The sequence below is a fragment of the Pseudophryne corroboree genome, chromosome 2, assembly GCF_028390025.1.
Source record: "Pseudophryne corroboree isolate aPseCor3 chromosome 2, aPseCor3.hap2, whole genome shotgun sequence".
Classification (NCBI taxonomy): Eukaryota; Metazoa; Chordata; class Amphibia; order Anura; family Myobatrachidae; genus Pseudophryne; species Pseudophryne corroboree.
The window spans coordinates 312937993-312956106 of record NC_086445.1 but is presented as its reverse complement, the minus strand read 5'-3'; the positions used below and the strand labels follow the sequence as shown (position 1 = coordinate 312956106).

At 44.0% G+C, this 18114-nt stretch overlaps 1 protein-coding gene across 3 annotated transcripts in view; it reads right to left on the bottom strand.

Annotated features, from left to right (window-relative positions):
- Positions 1-10183: 10183 nt before the first annotated feature.
- Positions 10184-18114, bottom strand: part of PIBF1 (progesterone immunomodulatory binding factor 1) — a 504884-nt gene continuing 496953 nt past the window's right edge. For all 3 annotated transcript variants that reach the window (XM_063952932.1, XM_063952931.1, XM_063952930.1), the window contains 2 exons: positions 14657-14836; positions 10184-10366 (listed from right to left, as the gene is read on the bottom strand). In XM_063952932.1, coding sequence (XP_063809002.1) covers positions 10316-10366; positions 14657-14836 — 231 coding nt within the window. In that variant the 3' untranslated portion in view covers positions 10184-10315. The remainder of the gene's footprint in view (positions 10367-14656; positions 14837-18114) is intronic.

Here is an 18114-nt window from a genome sequence, read left to right as displayed (position 1 = left end):
AGCATCCTCTACGGACTAGGAGAAAAAGATTAACCGGTAGGTTTAAAATCTTATTTTCTCTTACGTCCTAGAGGATGCTGGGGACTCCGTAAGGACCATGGGGATTATACCAAAGCTCCAGACCGGGTGGGAGAGTGCGGATGACTCTGCAGCACCGATTGAGCAAACATAAGGTCCTCATCAGCCAGGGTATCAAACTTGTAGAATTTTGCAAAAGTGTTTGAACCCGACGAAGTCGCCGCTCGGCAAAGCTGTAATGCCAAGACGCCTCGGGCAGCCGCCCAAGAAGATCCCACCTTCCTAGTGGAATGGGCCTTTACCGAATTTGGTAACAGCAATCCAGCCGTATAACGAGCCTGCTGAATCGTGTTACAGATCCAGCGAGCAATAGTCTGCTTAGAAGCAGGAGCGCCAACCTTGTTGGCTGCATACAGGATAAACAGTGCCTCTGGTTTCCTAAACCGAGCCATCCTGGCTACATACATTTTCAAGGCCCTGACTACATCAAGGAACTTGGAATCTTCCAAGTCATCTGTAGCCACAGGTACCACAATAGGTTGGTTCATATGAAACGATGAAATCACTTTAGGCAAAAATTGAGGACGAGTCCTTAATTCCGCTCTATCCACATGTAAAATCAGATAGGGGCTTTTGTGAGACAAAGCCACCAATTCGGACACCCGCCTTGCAGATGCCAAGGCCAACAACATGACCACCTTCCAAGTGAGAAATGTTAATTCAACCGTTTGAAGAGGTTCAAACCAGTGAGATTTTAGGAACTGTAACACCACGTTAAGGTCCCAAGGTGCCACTGGAGGCACAAAAGGAGGCTGTATGTGCAGCACTCCCTTGACAAAAGTCTGGACTTCTGGGAGAGAAGCCAATTCCTTCTGAAAGAAAATTGATAGGGCCGAAATCTGTACCTTAATGGAGCCTAATTTTAGGCCCATATCCACTCCAGTCTGTAGAAAGTGGAGAAAACGGCCCAGATGGAATTACTCAGTAGTAGCATTCTTGGCTTCACACCAAGATACATACCTTCTCCAGATACGGTGATAATGTTTCGCCGTCACCTCCTTCCTAGCCTTTATCAGAGTAGGGATGACTTCTTCTGGAATGCCTTTCCCAACTAGGATTCGGTGTTCAACCACCATGCCGTCAAACGTTACCGCGGTAAGTCTTGAAAAACGCAGGGCCCCTGTTGCAACAGGTCCTCTCTGAGAGAAAGAGGCCACGGATCTTCTGTGAGCATTTCCTGAAGATCTGAATACCAGGTCCTTCGAGGCCAATCTGGAACAATGAGTATTGTCTGCACGCTTTTCCGTCTTATGAGTCTCAATATCTTTGAGATGAGTGGAAGAGGAGGGAACACATAGACCAACTGAAACACCCACGGTGTCACCAGGGCGTCTTCTGCTACTGCCTGAGGGTCCCTTGGCCTGGCACAATACTTCTGAAGCTTCTTGTTGAGGTGTGACGCCATCATGTCTATCTGAGGAAGTCCCCAATGACTTGTTATCTCTGCAAAGACTTCTTGATGAAGTCCCCAGTCTCCTGGATGGAGATCGTGTCTGCTGAGGAAGTCTGCTTCCCAGTTGTCCACTCCCGGAATGAAGACTGCTGCCAAAGCGCTTATGCGATTTTCCGCCCAGCGAAGAATCCTGGTGGCTTCCGCCATTGCCGCTCTGCTCCTTGTCCCGCCTTGGCGGTTTACATGAGCCACGGCTGTGACGTTGTCTGATTGAATCAGAACCGGCAGGTCGCGAAGAAGATTCTCCGCTTGACGTAGGCCGTTGTATATGGCCCTCAATTCCAGCACGTTGATGTGTAGACAAGCCTCCTGGCTTGACCATAGTCCCTGAAAGTTTCTTCCTTGTGTGACTGCTCCCCATCCTCGGAGGCTCGCGTCCGTGGTCACCAGAACCCAGTCCTGAATGCTGAACCTGCGACCCTCTAGAAGGTGAGCACTCTGTAGCCACCACAGGAGAGACACCCTGGCCCTAGGGGACAGGCTTATTTTCTGATGAATATGAAGATGGGACCCGAACCACTTGTCCAGAAGGTCCCACTGAAACGTCCTCGCATGAAACCTGCCGAAGGGGATGGCCTCGTAGGTCGCCACCATTTTCCCAAGTACTCGAGTGCATTGATGGACTGACACTCTTTTTGGTTTTAACAGGTCTCTGACCATGTTCTGGAGTTCCTGGGCTTTTTCCATTGGGAGAAAAACCCTCTTTTGTTCCGTGTCCAGAATCATGCCTAAGAAAGATAGCCGAGTTGTTGGAACCAACTGTGACTTTGGTAGATTCAGAATCCAGCCATGTTGCTGCAGCACTTTCAGGGAGAGCGCCCCGCTTTTCAGCAACTGATCTCTCGATCTCGCTTTTATCAGATCGTCCAAGTACGGGATAATTGTGACTCCCTGCCGACGCAGGAGCACCATCATTTCCGCCATTACCTTGGTGAAAATCCTCGGGGCCGTGGAAAGCCCAAACGGCAACGTCTGAAACTGGTAATGACAGTCCTGTACAGCGAATCTCAGGTACGCCTGATGAGGGGGATATATGGGGACATGAAGGTATGCGTCCTTTATGTCCAGTGACACCATAAAATCCCCCCTTCCAGGCTGGAGATAACTGCCCGGAGCGATTCCACCTTGAATTTGAACTTTTTCAAGTACAGGTTTAGGGATTTTAAATTTAGAATAGGTCTGACCGAGCCATCCGGTTTCGGGACCACAAATAGGGTTGAATAGTACCCCTTCCCCTATTGAACTAGGGGAACCTCGACAACTACTTGTTGATACAGTTTTTGAATTGCAGCTTAAACTATCTCCCTTTCTGGGGAAGTAGCTGGTAAAGCCGATTTGAAAAACCGGCGAGGAGGCACGTCTTCGAATTCCAGCTTGTAACCTTGGGATACAATTTCTTTTGCCCAAGGATCCACGTCTGACTGAACCAAGACGTGGCTGAAGAGTCGAAGACGTGCCCCCACCGGCGCGGACTCCCCCAGTGGAGCCCCAGCGTCATGCGGTGGATTTAGTAGAAGCCGGGGAGGACTTCTGCTCCTGGGAACTAGCTGTAGCAGGCAGTCTTTTCCCTCTACCCTTACCTCTGACGAGGAAGGAAGACCTCTTTCTGGACTTATGCGACCAAAAGGACTGCATCTGATATTGTGGTGTTTTCTTTTGCTGTGGGGAAACATAAGGTAAAAAAGCAGATTTACCCGCGGTAGCTGTGGAAACCAGATCCGCGAGACCTTCCCCAAATAAATCCTCACCTTTGTAAGGCAAAACTTCCATATGCCTCTTTGAGTCGGCATCACCCGTCCATTGGCGAGTCCACAGGGCTCGCCTAGCAGAAATCGCCATGGCGTTGGCTCTCGAACCTAGCAGACCAACGTCTCTCTGAGCGTCTCTCATATATAAGACTGCGTCTTTAATGTGACCTAAGGTCAATAAAATGGTATCCCTATCCAGGGTATCAATGTCAGCTGACAAAGTATCCGTCCAAGCAGCTACAACGCTACAAACCCAAGCCGACGTTATTGCCAGTCTGAGCAAGGCCCCCTTATGTGTATAAATTGATTTTAAGGTAGTTTCCTGTCTGCAATCAGCAGCATCCTTGAGGGCTGCTGTGTCTGGAGACGGTAGCGCCACCTTTTTGGATATGCGCGTCAATGCCTTGTCCACCCTGGGTGAGGATTCCCACCGTAACCTATCCTGAGCAGGAAAAGGATACGCCATAAGAATTCTCTTGGGAATCTGCAATTTCTTGTCTGGAGTTTCCCAAGCCTTTTCAAATAACGCGTTCAGCTCATGAGATGGGGGAAAGGTTACCTCAGGTTTCTTTTCCTTAAACATGTGTACCCTCTTGTCAGGGACAGAGGGGTCATCAGTGATATGTAAAACATCCTTTATTGCAATAATCATATAATGAATACTTTTGGCCACCCTTGGGTGTAACCTCGCATCATCGTAGTCGACACTGGAGTCAGAATCCGTGTCGGTATCAGTGTCTGCTACTTGGGACAGGGGACGTTTCTGAGACCCTGAAGGGCCCTGTGACACAGTCAAAGCCATGGATTGACTCCCTGTTCTATCCCTGGACTCTGCTTTGTCCAATCTCTGATGTAATAAAGACACATTTGCATTTAAAACATTCAACATATCCAACCAATCAGGTGTCAGCGTTGTCGACGGAGACACCACAATCATCTGCTCCACCTCCTCCTTAGATGAGCCTTCCATTTCAGACATGCCGACACACGCGTACCGACACCCCCACACACTCAGGGATATATCTATATGGAGACAGTTCCCCAATAAGGCCCTTTGGAGAGACAGAGAGAGAGAGTATGCCAGCACACACCCAGCGCCACCTGACACTGGAAACAAAATTCCCAGTTAAAACAGCGCTTTTATATAAATATATATACACTCACTGCGCCAATTAAATGTGCCCCCCTACTCTTTTTTGCCCTCTGTCACCGTGTTCAGCAGGGGAGAGTCCAGGGAGCCAGCTTCTCTGCAGTGTGCTGTGGAGAAAATGGCGCTGGTTAGTGCTGGAGGATCAAGCTCCGATCCCTCAGCGGCGGGCTTCGGTCCCGCTCAAATATCCAATAGTGGCGGGGGATTATTTAATATACTGTCTCCGCCTCATATACATATGTTAGCCAGTCCCTAGAGATTTATTATTGCTGCCCAGGGCGCCCCCCCTGCGCCCTTCAGTGCCCGCTGTGTGTGTTGTGTGTGGGAGCAATGGCGCGCAGCGTTACCTCAGAGAAGATCTGAAGTCTTCTGCCGCCTTTGATGTCTTCTTTCTTCTTATACTCACCCGGCTTCTATCTTCCGGCTCCGTGATGAGGACGGCGGCAAGGCTCCGGGACGAACGGCGAGGGTGAGACCTGCGTTCTGACCCTCTGGAGCTAATGGTGTTCAGTAGCCTAAGAAGCAGAGCCTATCATTTAAGTAGGTCTGCTTCTCTCCCCTCAGTCCCACGATGCAGGGAGCCTGTTGCCAGCAGTGTTCCCTGAAAATAAAAAACCTAACAAGTCTTTTTTCAGAGAAACTCAGGAGAGCTCCCCTGTAGTGCACCCAGTCTCCTCTGGGCACAGGATCCAACTGAGGTCTGGAGGAGGGGCATAGAGGAAGGAGCCAGTGCACACCCATCTAAAGTTCTTTATAGTGCCCATGTCTCCTGCGGAGCCTATCTATACCCCATGGTCCTTACGGAGTCCCCAGCATCCTCTAGGACGTAAGAGAAATTTAGATACAAATTTGTGTTCCCTACAGGAAATGGAGGTCTGGAAGGCGAAGGGATATGGTTAGGAGTCCTCAGGACTTTGGACAGATGGACGCGGTAAGTCAGTGGCCCCCAGAGCATATCTCCCAAGCCTAGCTGAGGCGGCACACGGTCTGACTCATCTAGGTAAAGAAGGTATGTGCAAGCTGGTAAGAGCCTACTGGAGTGCACTAGGCTTCTCTTCTCATGCAGGTAAGAAAGCAATGACATGTCTTACTTGCTTGAGGAAGAATATTGATAAGGCAGTACTAACAGAGCCATCCCATATCCCTCCTGCAGATGAACCTGTTCAGGTAATACAAATCGACTTCATACAGTTAACACCCTTTAGGAATTATTGTTATGTATTGGTGTGCACTGATGTTTTCTCAAACTGGGTAGAGGCATTTCCTGTCGCCATGGATGCTGCTGTTTACCGCACAGAAAATTGCTCAGAAATTTGTGTGTAGATATGGTACCCCTAGAAGTAGGAGCAAAGTGATACTGGACTATTGTGATCATAGACACTGCCACTAGTATTATGTAGCATCGGAACCACTCCCAGATCTTCACTTAATGAATCACCCTCTTTGAAATTTGTTTTGGTTTTTGTGTTTTTTTTTGGAAGACAACCTCATGTCATGATTGGTCCGCACAATGATCAGAAATACACCAATGAGGTGACAGTACAGTACCTTATCGAGATGAGCCAGCATTTGAGAACTTGACAAAAGAACTTGAAACTGTTCATTCCTGGTATGCCAAATACTAACTGTCTTGATTGTGAACCAAGAGACTGTGTGATTGTTCTTACGCTCAGGTTGCCTAATAGACAGGTGGGAAGGACCATACCAAGTTTTGTTGACAGCACTACCCCAGTGAAAGTAGCCGAGAGAGAGACTTGGGTCCACGATTCCCATTGCAGGAAAGTCGGTAGTCCGTAAGGTACTCGTAAATGGAGTGAGATCGCAAAAGTATCACCAGAGAGTCTGTTCCGTGAAGACTGAGAGGCAGCACTGCTGAACACTACCTGACCATACTAAAGGATTACAGAAAGACCAGTCGTTGTAATTGATTTGCTATGAACAAGAGTTGTTTTGTTCTATTTCTCTTTTGTCTCTTTCCCGCTGACGAACATTTTTTTCAGGACATTCTATTTTTCCAAATTTTTTCATGAGGAGTCGAGTGTGGGACTGGAACTGGTTCTGGAGGAAGGAGTGACTTCCTTATAGGATCCCAGGATTAGCCTATCAGTTTGTTAAAGACAGAGAAAATCATAGGTCTAGTAGTTACGGAGTTCGGAGGTAACGTGATAGGCTATTGTCTGAGGAATACTGTATTTTGTAGTTATTGTGACCCCATATTTGAAGATGAGAGCATCCAGAGATGTCAGTCTAGCAATAAGGTGACAAACATCCCTTGAGTGATTACCACTCACTAGTGGGTAAGGTCTTAAACCAAACGGAATGTTGGATGTGCTCACAGGTACCTCTAAGACAAAAAGATGCAGGATTAGTGCCATTTTTTTTGAGTTAGCTGAGATATTTGAATTACACGGAAGGGGGAGGGGACCGGTGGACAAAGAATATAATATAACTAGACCCCCTAGTCTTAAGATCCACCAGTACTATAGATAAATCCTTGGTATGTTTAAATCTCACCAATTTCAGGAAATTGGGAGGTAATCAGGAACAATCAGACAATGGCTATTCACACATTGCAGATAAAGAGCTCATTAATATATGTGGAAGAAAGGTTTATGAGTGGCTCTCCCCGAACTCTGAAGGTTTATGTTATCTAGGAAAGACACTACTTATAACCCTTGCTCAATGATGAAACAGAACTAGCATACGTTCTAGAAATGGAAACAATGTTCAGAAAATGATAGGAATATGTAAATCATGAAAATTTTATATGTCACTTTCACGATTTGTTTGTGTTTTCTCCCTCTACCCAGCAGAACCTCAATCGAATCCAACATCAGTGTACGAAGACGTAGGTACATGTAAGTGTGAAATGTTTATTCAAATCAGACATTATAGACAAAGCACTGTCCCAGCACTCTATAAGTTGAATGTTGTCCCACACCCAACCAGTGGTCCCGTGACCGCCGAGTGCATATAGAGGATGTCTCGTCCTTCTCCCTGTCTTCCCCAAATATAGTCAAGTGTCTGATTTGCGAAATGAATACATACGTGTGTCTAGGTCACCGATTGTCTGAAATATTTTTTCTTATGTTAACCAAAGGGTGGACTGTCGAAGTCAAAAATATTACATAGAGAGAACATACAGACTCCACACATGAGTCGCTAAGCTTGCAAATACGCGCAGCGAGCACAGCAAATTTGGTAACATGCATTTACACAGACATGCCACAAAGATATATTCAACACATATTTCATACAGCACATAAATTGAACATATCAAGCGCCAGACATCATAATTTTTTAAATTATATAATGGAGTAACGTCATGTATGTGTATTATTGGAGCGGAGCAAGATGGACATGTCGCGTTTGGTGTCACAGTAACCAGATTAATGTGTAGATTCATTTTATGACTGTGATTAAGTTGTAGCACATTGCTATTAGTAGATATGATTAAATGTATGAAAGCTAAAGTCATTCTTATTAGAACAATGGATTTCCTGGAAGACAGCATGCCTGACCAGTGGCTATCTCCTGTAATTACACCATCAAGGCTGGACGTCGCTTGCATATGAACTGACCAGTGACTCATCATGAATGAGAAAGTTCCCTCCCCTAGACTAGTAACAAGAGATGTGTGCACTCCCCCAAAGAGCTCTCTGCTCTTTTGTCCCAGATGATGGTGGAGATGTTGACTGTCCAGTGGCTGCATGATTTTACAGAGAGAGAGAGTGATATGGAATGGAGACTTTATTTGAGCAAAATATGATAATTGTATCGCTGGCCATGTATGTATTTGAATTAGTGTGGGTGTATTGTTTTCTCTTATGGGATGCAGTGTTTTGCGATGTATAGCGCACATTCATAGCACATGGTAATAAGATGCGCAGGCGTCCACATTATATATTAGAGCGGGCATTTTAAATATTTGTTAGAAAGCAATTTGACATTTACAGTCCAGGTGTACATGTATATGTCCATACTATGTAATAATTATCAGAGCGTGTATATGTCCAGGAGTACATGTATTATGTCCACACTATGTAATAATTATCAGAACGTGTTTATGTCCAGGTGTACATGTATATGTCCACACTATGTAATAATTATCAGAGCGTGTGTATGTCCAGGTGTACATGTATTATGTCCACACTATGTAATAATTATCAGAACGTGTGTATGTCCAGGAGTACATGTATTATGCCCACACTATGTAATAATTATCAGAACGTGTGTATGTCCAGGAGTACATGTATTATGCCCACACTATGTAATAATTATCAGAACGTGTGTATGTCCAGGTGTACATGTATATGTCCACACTATGTAATAATTATCAGAAGGTGTGTATGTCCAGGAGTACATGTATAGGTCCACACTATGTAATAATTATCAGAGCGTGTGTATGTCCAGGTGTACATGTATTATGTCCACACTATGTAATAATTATCAGAGCGTGTGTATGTCCAGGTGTACATGTATTATGTCCACACTATGTAATAATTATCAGAACGTGTGTATGTCCAGGAGTACATGTATTATGCCCACACTATGTAATAATTATCAGAACGTGTGTATGTCCAGGAGTACATGTATTATGCCCACACTATGTAATAATTATCAGAACGTGTGTATGTCCAGGTGTACATGTATATGTCCACACTATGTAATAATTATCAGAAGGTGTGTATGTCCAGGTGTACATGTATTATGTCCACACTATGTAATAATTATCAGAGCGTGTGTATGTCCAGGAGTACATGTATAGGTCCACACTATGTAATAATTATCAGAGCGTGTGTATGTCCAGGTGTACATGTATTATGTCCACACTATGTAATAATTATCAGAGCGTGTGTACGTCCAGGAGTACATGTATTATGTCCACACTATGTAATAATTATCATAGTGTGTGTATGTCCCGGAGTACACGTATTATGTCCACACTATGTGATGTCGTACACAGAGATCTTTAGGGTTGCTTGGATATTGGCACCACAGAAAAAATTTCCGTCAGTATAAATAGAGTTAGACTTTTTGTTTGAGTTATTGAACAGACCATTAGGACACTTGCCTCATTCAACTTACACATTTTGCAATGGTATCTTGTCTGCAAGAAAGCGGATCACTTCAACTGCCTGGGAAAAATAAACAGTAACCGTGTCTGACTGGGACATGAAGGACCCACCAGGGGAATGCAGTGGTAATACCAAAATTTGTCTTATATCTTGCTACAGTGGTTTATGTTAAATATTTTCATAGAATTGTTTTTCTGTTATAGTTCTGTATCTTAGCTTGCATTAATTCTATAATAGCTGATTTGCTTAGAGAGAACATGCAGGTCACATGTAATCTCTCCAGCCAATCAGGTAGACATGTTGTAGCACTGATTATGTTACTACTGTTATCAGGCTATTTAGCAGACGAATGAACCTGCCTAGTTTAACCAGCCATTGGCTTGTCTCTTCTCTACACCAGTGACAACGGCAGAATGCACTTTCAGTTTGTAGCTATCCATGTAAAAGATATTTTTAAACAGTCTGGATATGCACAAAATACATGAAAAGGTGATCATTTGCATTCCATGGTGAGTAGAAAATCTGGGCCTGTATTCTTGAGAACAGCATAAAAGCCTTCCTTGTTTATGACGTATCTTATTAACATACTAATAGACATGAAATCTTACTTAAACTGATATAAAAACAAACAAACAAACAAAGAAACAAAAATTTTAGGTCATATTAGATACACATGACTGTGACAATATGGTTATGTTTATTACACACTGTCAACATTGCTTAAAATTGAGTAAAAAATATATTTTTTATCACATGATTAAATAAAAAATAGATCTGAAAGACTTTAATGTAGACAATGTGATATCTTCTATGTTGTCTTCTTCAATCGTTTGTACCATTCCGGTGCTTCCTTCTTTGTCTGCCACAATTAAAAACAAAGACAAACAACAAATAATTAAGTTTTAAGTCAAACGATGTTCCCAATGCATTGCATTTTATTGTATTGCATTATTACCAATATAACTGCACAAAAAGTATATGGCTGGCTACATACAGTGCGATTTAGTCTGCTAACTATAGTTATAATCAAGCCGCCAAAATTCCAGTTGATAAGATTTAATAATGCAGGCTATGAAATCTGCCCAGCTGAAAGTAGAATACCTATGAAATTTGGGAAATCAGATTGTTGGTTTTCATTTCAGGACAACCAGATCTGTACAATCAGGTCACAATATGTTTGTTCAATTTGACCTACTAGACAGGTGAGCCTGGATCACAATGCGTGGTTATCAAAAACAATAATTCCACCCAAAACTGAATTTTTAGTTTGGATGGAACACTAGATGTTATACCACCCAATCTCAAAAGGTACTTTGGTTTGGCAAGCCCCTCAGACATCATGCGTGTGGCTGCACTACAGGCTACTGCTACTGACAATACTGCCTGAAAGTCCATGTTAACAGGAGCCAATATAGCGAGCCAGACATCGCACTTGTTTTATCATAGGAGACGATAAATAACACTTAATATTTCAAGTTGCATAACTAAGAAATTTTGCAGTGTTGCATCAAGATACCCCCTTATGAAAATAGCCAAAGATACAAAGAGGGAAACATTTTTGTTTACTACAGCTTGAATGAATGTGGCTATTACTGTATATGGTAGAAACAGAGAATTTGATGGTAGATAAGAACCAATTAACCTACCAGTATATATTTGGAGTGTGGGAGGAAACCCGAGTGCCTGGAGGAGACCCATGTAAGCACGAGGAAAATATACAAACGCCAAACAAATAGGGCCATGATGGGAATCGAAGCCATCCCATGAAATTCTATGTTTCTATGAACATCCTTACAAAGAACTAAGGCTCAAATAGGGTTGAGGTTACCAAGAGGTAAAAAAGGGCAGACTTGATGGGCCAAGTGGTTCTTAGCTGCCGTCAAATTCTCTATTTCTATGAACCCATGACCGTGCTGTGAGGCAGTAATGCTAACCATTACACCATGCATCTATATTTTTTCGTCCATTTAAGACACTTTAAAAAATGTGTCATATAAACTCTGCAACATCCACCTGCATACCATAAAATTCCTGTCCCAGCAATACAAATGCCCATATAGATATCCCACATCAATGAATCCATTATTCTGCATTTTGCAAATATCACCACAAAAATGACATGTAATTATTGGCCAGATTGAGCTAATAATTTTTTTTCCTGTGTATCATTGGGCAGCAATCGAAGGGGGGGAAGGGGGGGGGGGGGGGAGGATTGTTGGTTCGTCACAGGGGCTCTGAACCAAGTCCCTACATTTTTAACTTTAAAGAGATTTTCACAAACATTCCGTTTGTTCAGGGGTTGCGAGATAAAAGCTTCATTAGTTTCGGTGACTAACTGGATAGCAAAAAACTTGCGGATGGCCATGTTAAGCTGCTTTTAGCCGCATTAGCCCCTGAATACAGGTTAACACAGCTAATTTAATCCCTCCTAAAGAATGAAAATTAATTTTACACCTTTTCAGAAAATGTCTTTTCCTGTTCTAGATTTACAAACAAGCCCTATTATATGATTTTAATACAGTAGTTGGTGGTCCACAGACACACCATCATTTAATCATGAACCGTTAAGTGTCATAAACATCCTAGAATTACTTTTTGTATAGACAGACTATTACTTGTGTATGAAATTGTCAATATAAAACATTACAATGTGCATTAAGACTACTGTGACTGAAAGTGGAACAATATGTTAAATAAGAAGAGTAGATTACAATTTATTGCATCACCTATATTGGAAAATATCATATGTAAGAGTGTAATCATAACTAGAAGTAACTGGCTATTCTTCAACAATTCTGTTGCATATAGTTAAAATCATAGGTAAAATCAGCTATATATTGCAAGGGGAGGCGGTCAAGATCCCCCTGGACGGGATCCCGACGGTCGAAATACCTACGCCGGAATCCCGACCAGCACAATCCCGACATTTTCCCTCCGTGGGTGTCCACGACACCCATAGAGGGAGAATATAATAGCGTGGCGAGCGAAGCGAGCCCGCAAGGGGCCACGTTCCGCTAGCCACCCCTGTCGGGATTGTGTGGTCGGGATTCCGGCGTCGGTATTTCGACCGCCGGGATCCCGTCCAGCGGGATTTAGTGCTGATCCCATTGCAAGCAGTTTGGGCTGGTGTCTAGGGCATAGACCAGGGGTGGGGAACCTTTTTTCTACCGAGGGCCATTTGGATATTTATAAAATCCTTCGGGGGCCATACAAAAATTCTCAACTTAAAAAATTACCCTGCCCCCCAGTAGGTCTGCCCCTTAGAGGTACTGTGTCTGCGCGCCAGAGGCGCGCACGCGCCCAAAAAATGGGTGTGGCCAGTTAAAATGGGACGTGATACACATATGCCCCCAATAGTGCGGTGCCAGATCCACAATTGCCCCCACAGTGCCAGGTATACAAATGCCCCCAGTGCCAGGTATACAAATGCCCCTCACAGTGCCAGGTATACAAATGCCCCTCACAGTGCCAGGTATACAAATGCCCCTCACAGTGCCAGGTATACAGATGTCCCCACAGTGCCAGGTATACAGATGCCCCCACAGTGCCAGGTATACAGATGCCCCTCACAGTGCCAGGTATACAGATGTCCCCACAGTGCCAGGTATACAGATGCCCCCACAGTGCCAGGTATACAAATGCCCCCCACAGTGCCAGTTATACAGATGCCCCCACAGTGCCAGGTATACAAATGCCCCCACAGTGCCAGGTATACAAATGCCCCCCACAGTGCCAGGTATACAAATGCCCCCCACAGTGCCAGGTATACAGATGCCCCCACAGTGCCAGGTATACAGATGTCCCCACAGTGCCAGGTATACAGATGCCCCCACAGTGCCAGGTATACAAATGCCCCCACAGTGCCAGGTATACAAATGCCCCCCACAGTGCCAGGTATACAGATGCCCCCACAGTGCCAGGTATACAAATGCCCCCCACAGTGCCAGGTATACAGATGCCCCCACAGTGCCAGCTATACAGATGCCCCCACAGTGCCAGGTATACAAATGCCCCCCACAGTGCCAGGTATACAGATGCCCCCACAGTGCCAGGTATACAGATGCCCTCCCCCCTCCCCTCCTGGGACACGGAGGAGAGCGCGGCTGTCGGGTGGGAGCGGCGGCGTGTAGTACTTCAAACCAGCCGCCGGTTCGAGAGCCAATCAGAGCTCGCGGACCGGCAGCCGCGGCTCCTGATTGGCTGCCGGTCCGCGAGCTCTGATTGGTTCACGGACCGGCGGCTGGTTTGCAGTACTACACGCCGCCGCTCCCACTCGACAGCCGCGCTCTCCTCCCTGTCTCCCTGTTCTGACAGCTGAGACACGCTGCCGCCGGACTGAGCAGCAGCGTCTCACTGACAGAAGCTGGTGGGCCGGACCAAACGGCTTTGCGGGCCGTATACGGCCCGCGGGCCGGAGGTTCCCCACCCCTGGCATAGACAGACAGGCTATTACATGCGTCCTAAAGTATATGCCTTCCTGACATTAGCAAAACCTAGTTCAATATGTCAGAAATGACAGACCATTTTAACTCCTTGAAACACATTAAAATGTTAGAACTAACTCTAAAATCTACATGTTTTCAGACCTCTCGATTCCCGTTTCTGTAAAATGTGCTCTCTTGTTTTTAGGTTTGGAAAAAGAGGGGGCATTAAAAGCTGCAGACGGGATCTACAGTAAGCGGCTAATAGTGTATTTCCCCCTTTTAAAAATGAATGTTGTCTGAAGCAGAAACTGACATTTACTGCAAGAGGTGTATACAACCTTTATGCTATATATAATTATATTGTCATGAGGAACAAAAAAATAAAATAAAAGTACAATAAAGCAATGACAAATCATACTTTTCCCAAGTGACATTGTCCTTCGCTAAGCAGCCTACATAACTCATTTGTTTTATTTTAGAAATGCTTTCTAGTTAGTTAAGAGAGTTAATGTTAAAAATAAACACATCAATGTCAGAACCAAAACCAGCAAACAAGTGTCAGGCACAGTGGAAGTTAAAAACTTCAAGTAAAGTCATAAAAATTGCAGATAAACAAAGAATTCACAATCCACAATTTTATGGCTGTTATAAAAACTGTCACCTGTAACAAATGGCAGTTTACCATTAACTATAAACAGCATTAAAAGCAAAGATGAAACACTTACAAACAAAGTCGGCTGAGGTATAAATACGTTTTCATCCTGACGAGACTGCAGCCCATGTTCAGGAGACCTGGATTTAACTTTGCTTGTTAGATTCCTTGCATGTTCTTTAGAGCGAGGTAAACCTTCCACTTGACGTTTATTATGAAGACCTAGTAAAACTTGCTTCATTTCAGCCAGCTCCTGTAAAATGTCATGAGAAAATTATATAGGAGAGAAGCTCGTAAGATGTTCATAATCTCCAGATTTTCAAGAAGTGTACACAATATTGTTATAAGATAGCTATGACAATGTGAATCCAGATGTATCCGCATACACTTAAGTGTCCATATGCCATACAGCGTGAGATGTCCGGTGTGACCGAGTCTCTTCTAGAGGTGCAGTATACCACCTCCTTTCCTTTGGCCTCTTATTTGTATTGCAGATGCAGCAAAACACCCAAGTAGGCCAGAGACGCTGGGCAGGACTTTAACAGAACAGGAATTAGTTATTTATTATTTATTAAGTTTCTTATATAGCGCAGCAAATTCCGTTGCGCTTTACAATTGGAAATAACAATGATATAACAAAACTGGGTAATAACAAACAGTCATAGAGGTAGGAGGGCCCTACTCGCAAGCTTACAATCTATAGGGAAATAGGCATGGATACACAAGGATAGGTGCTATCTATTGCAGAGTCGTCCACCAGATTCCAAAGGTTCTTGGTGGGCTGTATGATACGGTCACACAGCAATGATGAACCGGGGGAAACATAGTTCCTAGAATTAGGTTATCATGTCACATCAGTATGTTATTATTGCGCTTCCATTGCAGGACCATAGGAGAAGAAGGATCCACTGTCAGCCTTAAAGTGAGCGACAGCATAACTTTCCAGATAGGCCACTATAAAAGGACCAAATAAGGAAGATATTCCACGTTCTGCTCTGGGGCACAGTGGCTGAATGACACAAGCTGACCAGCTGCAACGTTTGGACGGTGAACACACATAAGCTGACAGTGATCATTTTCTGACCAGGCCTCATAATGAACTGATCAATTTGTTTTTGTTTTTAAACTAGTAAAAGCCATAACACTAATGTTGGACAACATATGTAGTAATATTGTAACAACAGATTAATAACACTGAGTGTATGACCAGTTTAAGAGTCTCCATCACTGAGATGTCTCAGGTTTAGTGAGCTGCAGTGACTGAGACCACAGATTAACCCAGTGGTTCCCAAACTTTTTTGAATCACGGCGCCCTAGAGTATCAGAATTTTTATCATGGCACCCCTAGTCCAAAAGTTTCTAATTGGGAAATTTATAAAAAATATGAAATTAAGTAAATTATGTTTATATGTCATACTTAGGTTCAGTTATGTGGTGAGGGACAAGATTTGCTTCTGTTTGTACACATATTTTATGACTGGCAGCCACAAGTACTAGTTTTTCCTATTACATGGATAATAAATATTTTGAATTGGTTCTGGACCACCAACCCGAGGCACCCCTGCAAGTGTCCCGCGGCACCCCAGGGTGCCACGGCACACAGTTTGGGAACCACTGGATTAACCAATTAGCAGACATTCAGCAGTGTCTAATCTGTTATAAAAATATAATGTTCCATATAATTGGGAATTTAAACTTAATCTCTGAACAATATAAGTAAGGAGAGCATGGACACACCAAACCTGTAACTATGCAGCCTGCGAGCAGGAATATCATTTCCCTCTATACTGTACATACGGTTCCAATCCTTTTGTGAATGCTATTCAGGTAAATTCTAGGAGTAATTATAGTGACCCACTATCATTGTTGGCGAATTACATAATTGCTTTTGCTTACATTGCTCATGAATACCAGTTAATCATATATTTTTATTAAAATAAACCAAGAAAGACGTTAACTAAAACCCCTTTTCCACCAAAATTTCGGGTCTGACCCAGGATTTTGAACACACATGCAACCCGAGTCATACTTGGCTTCAGACCACGTTTCCACTGAAACCGGGTCAGTCCTGCAAAACCCTATGGATGTCAATAAAATTGACTTTTCCAGGCTGACAAACAGGAGGTCACAAAAGGGAGAGGTGGGTACTGCTCACAGCACTGCAGCAATCATGGCCGACAGGGAACCTGAGTGTAGCTCTGAGTTCCTGACTGGCTACAGAGAGGTTGCTCCCTGTGCTACCTAGTGCAGGGTTGGAGGAGGAGAGCGCAATTCTTGGCTGAGGGGGCTTGATCTCGATGCCAATATTTGCACAGGAGGAAAGCACTGATATCATCCAACGTCACATTCATCATTACACTGAGCACCGTGATAGAATGGAGAATGTGGATCAGAGACCACCACCACCACCACACAAAGTACCTTTCATGCTGACTGGCCCAAGAATCTACAGTATCCTATCTCCTCTAAACCTATAATCATGTGTTTACAGGTCCTGTAATATTCCCCCATCTCCTAGTTGTCAGATGTGCTAGCGCGGCAGTGTGATGACCAGCATTACTTCCACTTACCTGGTGAAACTTGACCTCTGAGTCAGCATAATAGACCCTTGGGGGAATTTCTGTCTATACCCCAAATATCCATATAAATATATAGGGTGTGTCCATGTAATAGTTAATAGATTGTTAGCTCAAGAGATATAGCAACTGTTGTGAAGTTTTAAGTGTGAGGCGCTGCAAAATGTGTGCAGGAGAGACAAGACTTTATACTGTTTGCAAACACATATATTCTGCAGTGATTTACACATAACATTGTAATCACCTACATGAACTTCATGTGAATACACTTATGCCACCTCTACAATATGAAAATATTATATTTTTTTTAAAGAGAAATCGGTGACCGTAAATGAAGTGGAGATACTAGTCCACATCATCGGCGATCCGGCATACCTTTTACACCCTAAGTTCTACCCGGATGGCTGTAGAAAATGCATTTTGCCATTTAAAAGGATGTTGGCGCTGTCTCATGAAGAGGAATAATGTGGATTTAAAAATAATGCCCCTTGTAGAAGCAGCCTGCTGCATTCTGCTTAATATTTGTGAGATCCAAAATGATCACTTCCTCCTGGAGTGGAATGTGCAGGACACTGAGGTAGGGGGCACTCCAAGTGATGTAGCAGGCTACTAGGGGGAGCATGACGCCAGTGCAGATTACATCTGGGCCGCCACCATTCTGAGCACGATATGGCAGAATACGTACTGGCCGGTGCCTCCTGACTGTTCTCCATCTGACTGGAGTAGGATGGCACGCTTAAAGAGGACAGTGCTATGGGGTTTGTCAGCAGTGTATTTCTGAATACGCTTGTACACAAATTGTGAAAGACCTATCCCTGACGTGTTGCACTATTTTTCTTGCACTTCTGATCATGCACTTTTGTGAAGTGCTTGCGCAAAGCCTTTAACTTGTTTATCACTTGTTGCTGTGATCGAGGTATTCCCGGGGTGCCAGCATCTGGGAAATATTCCAGTA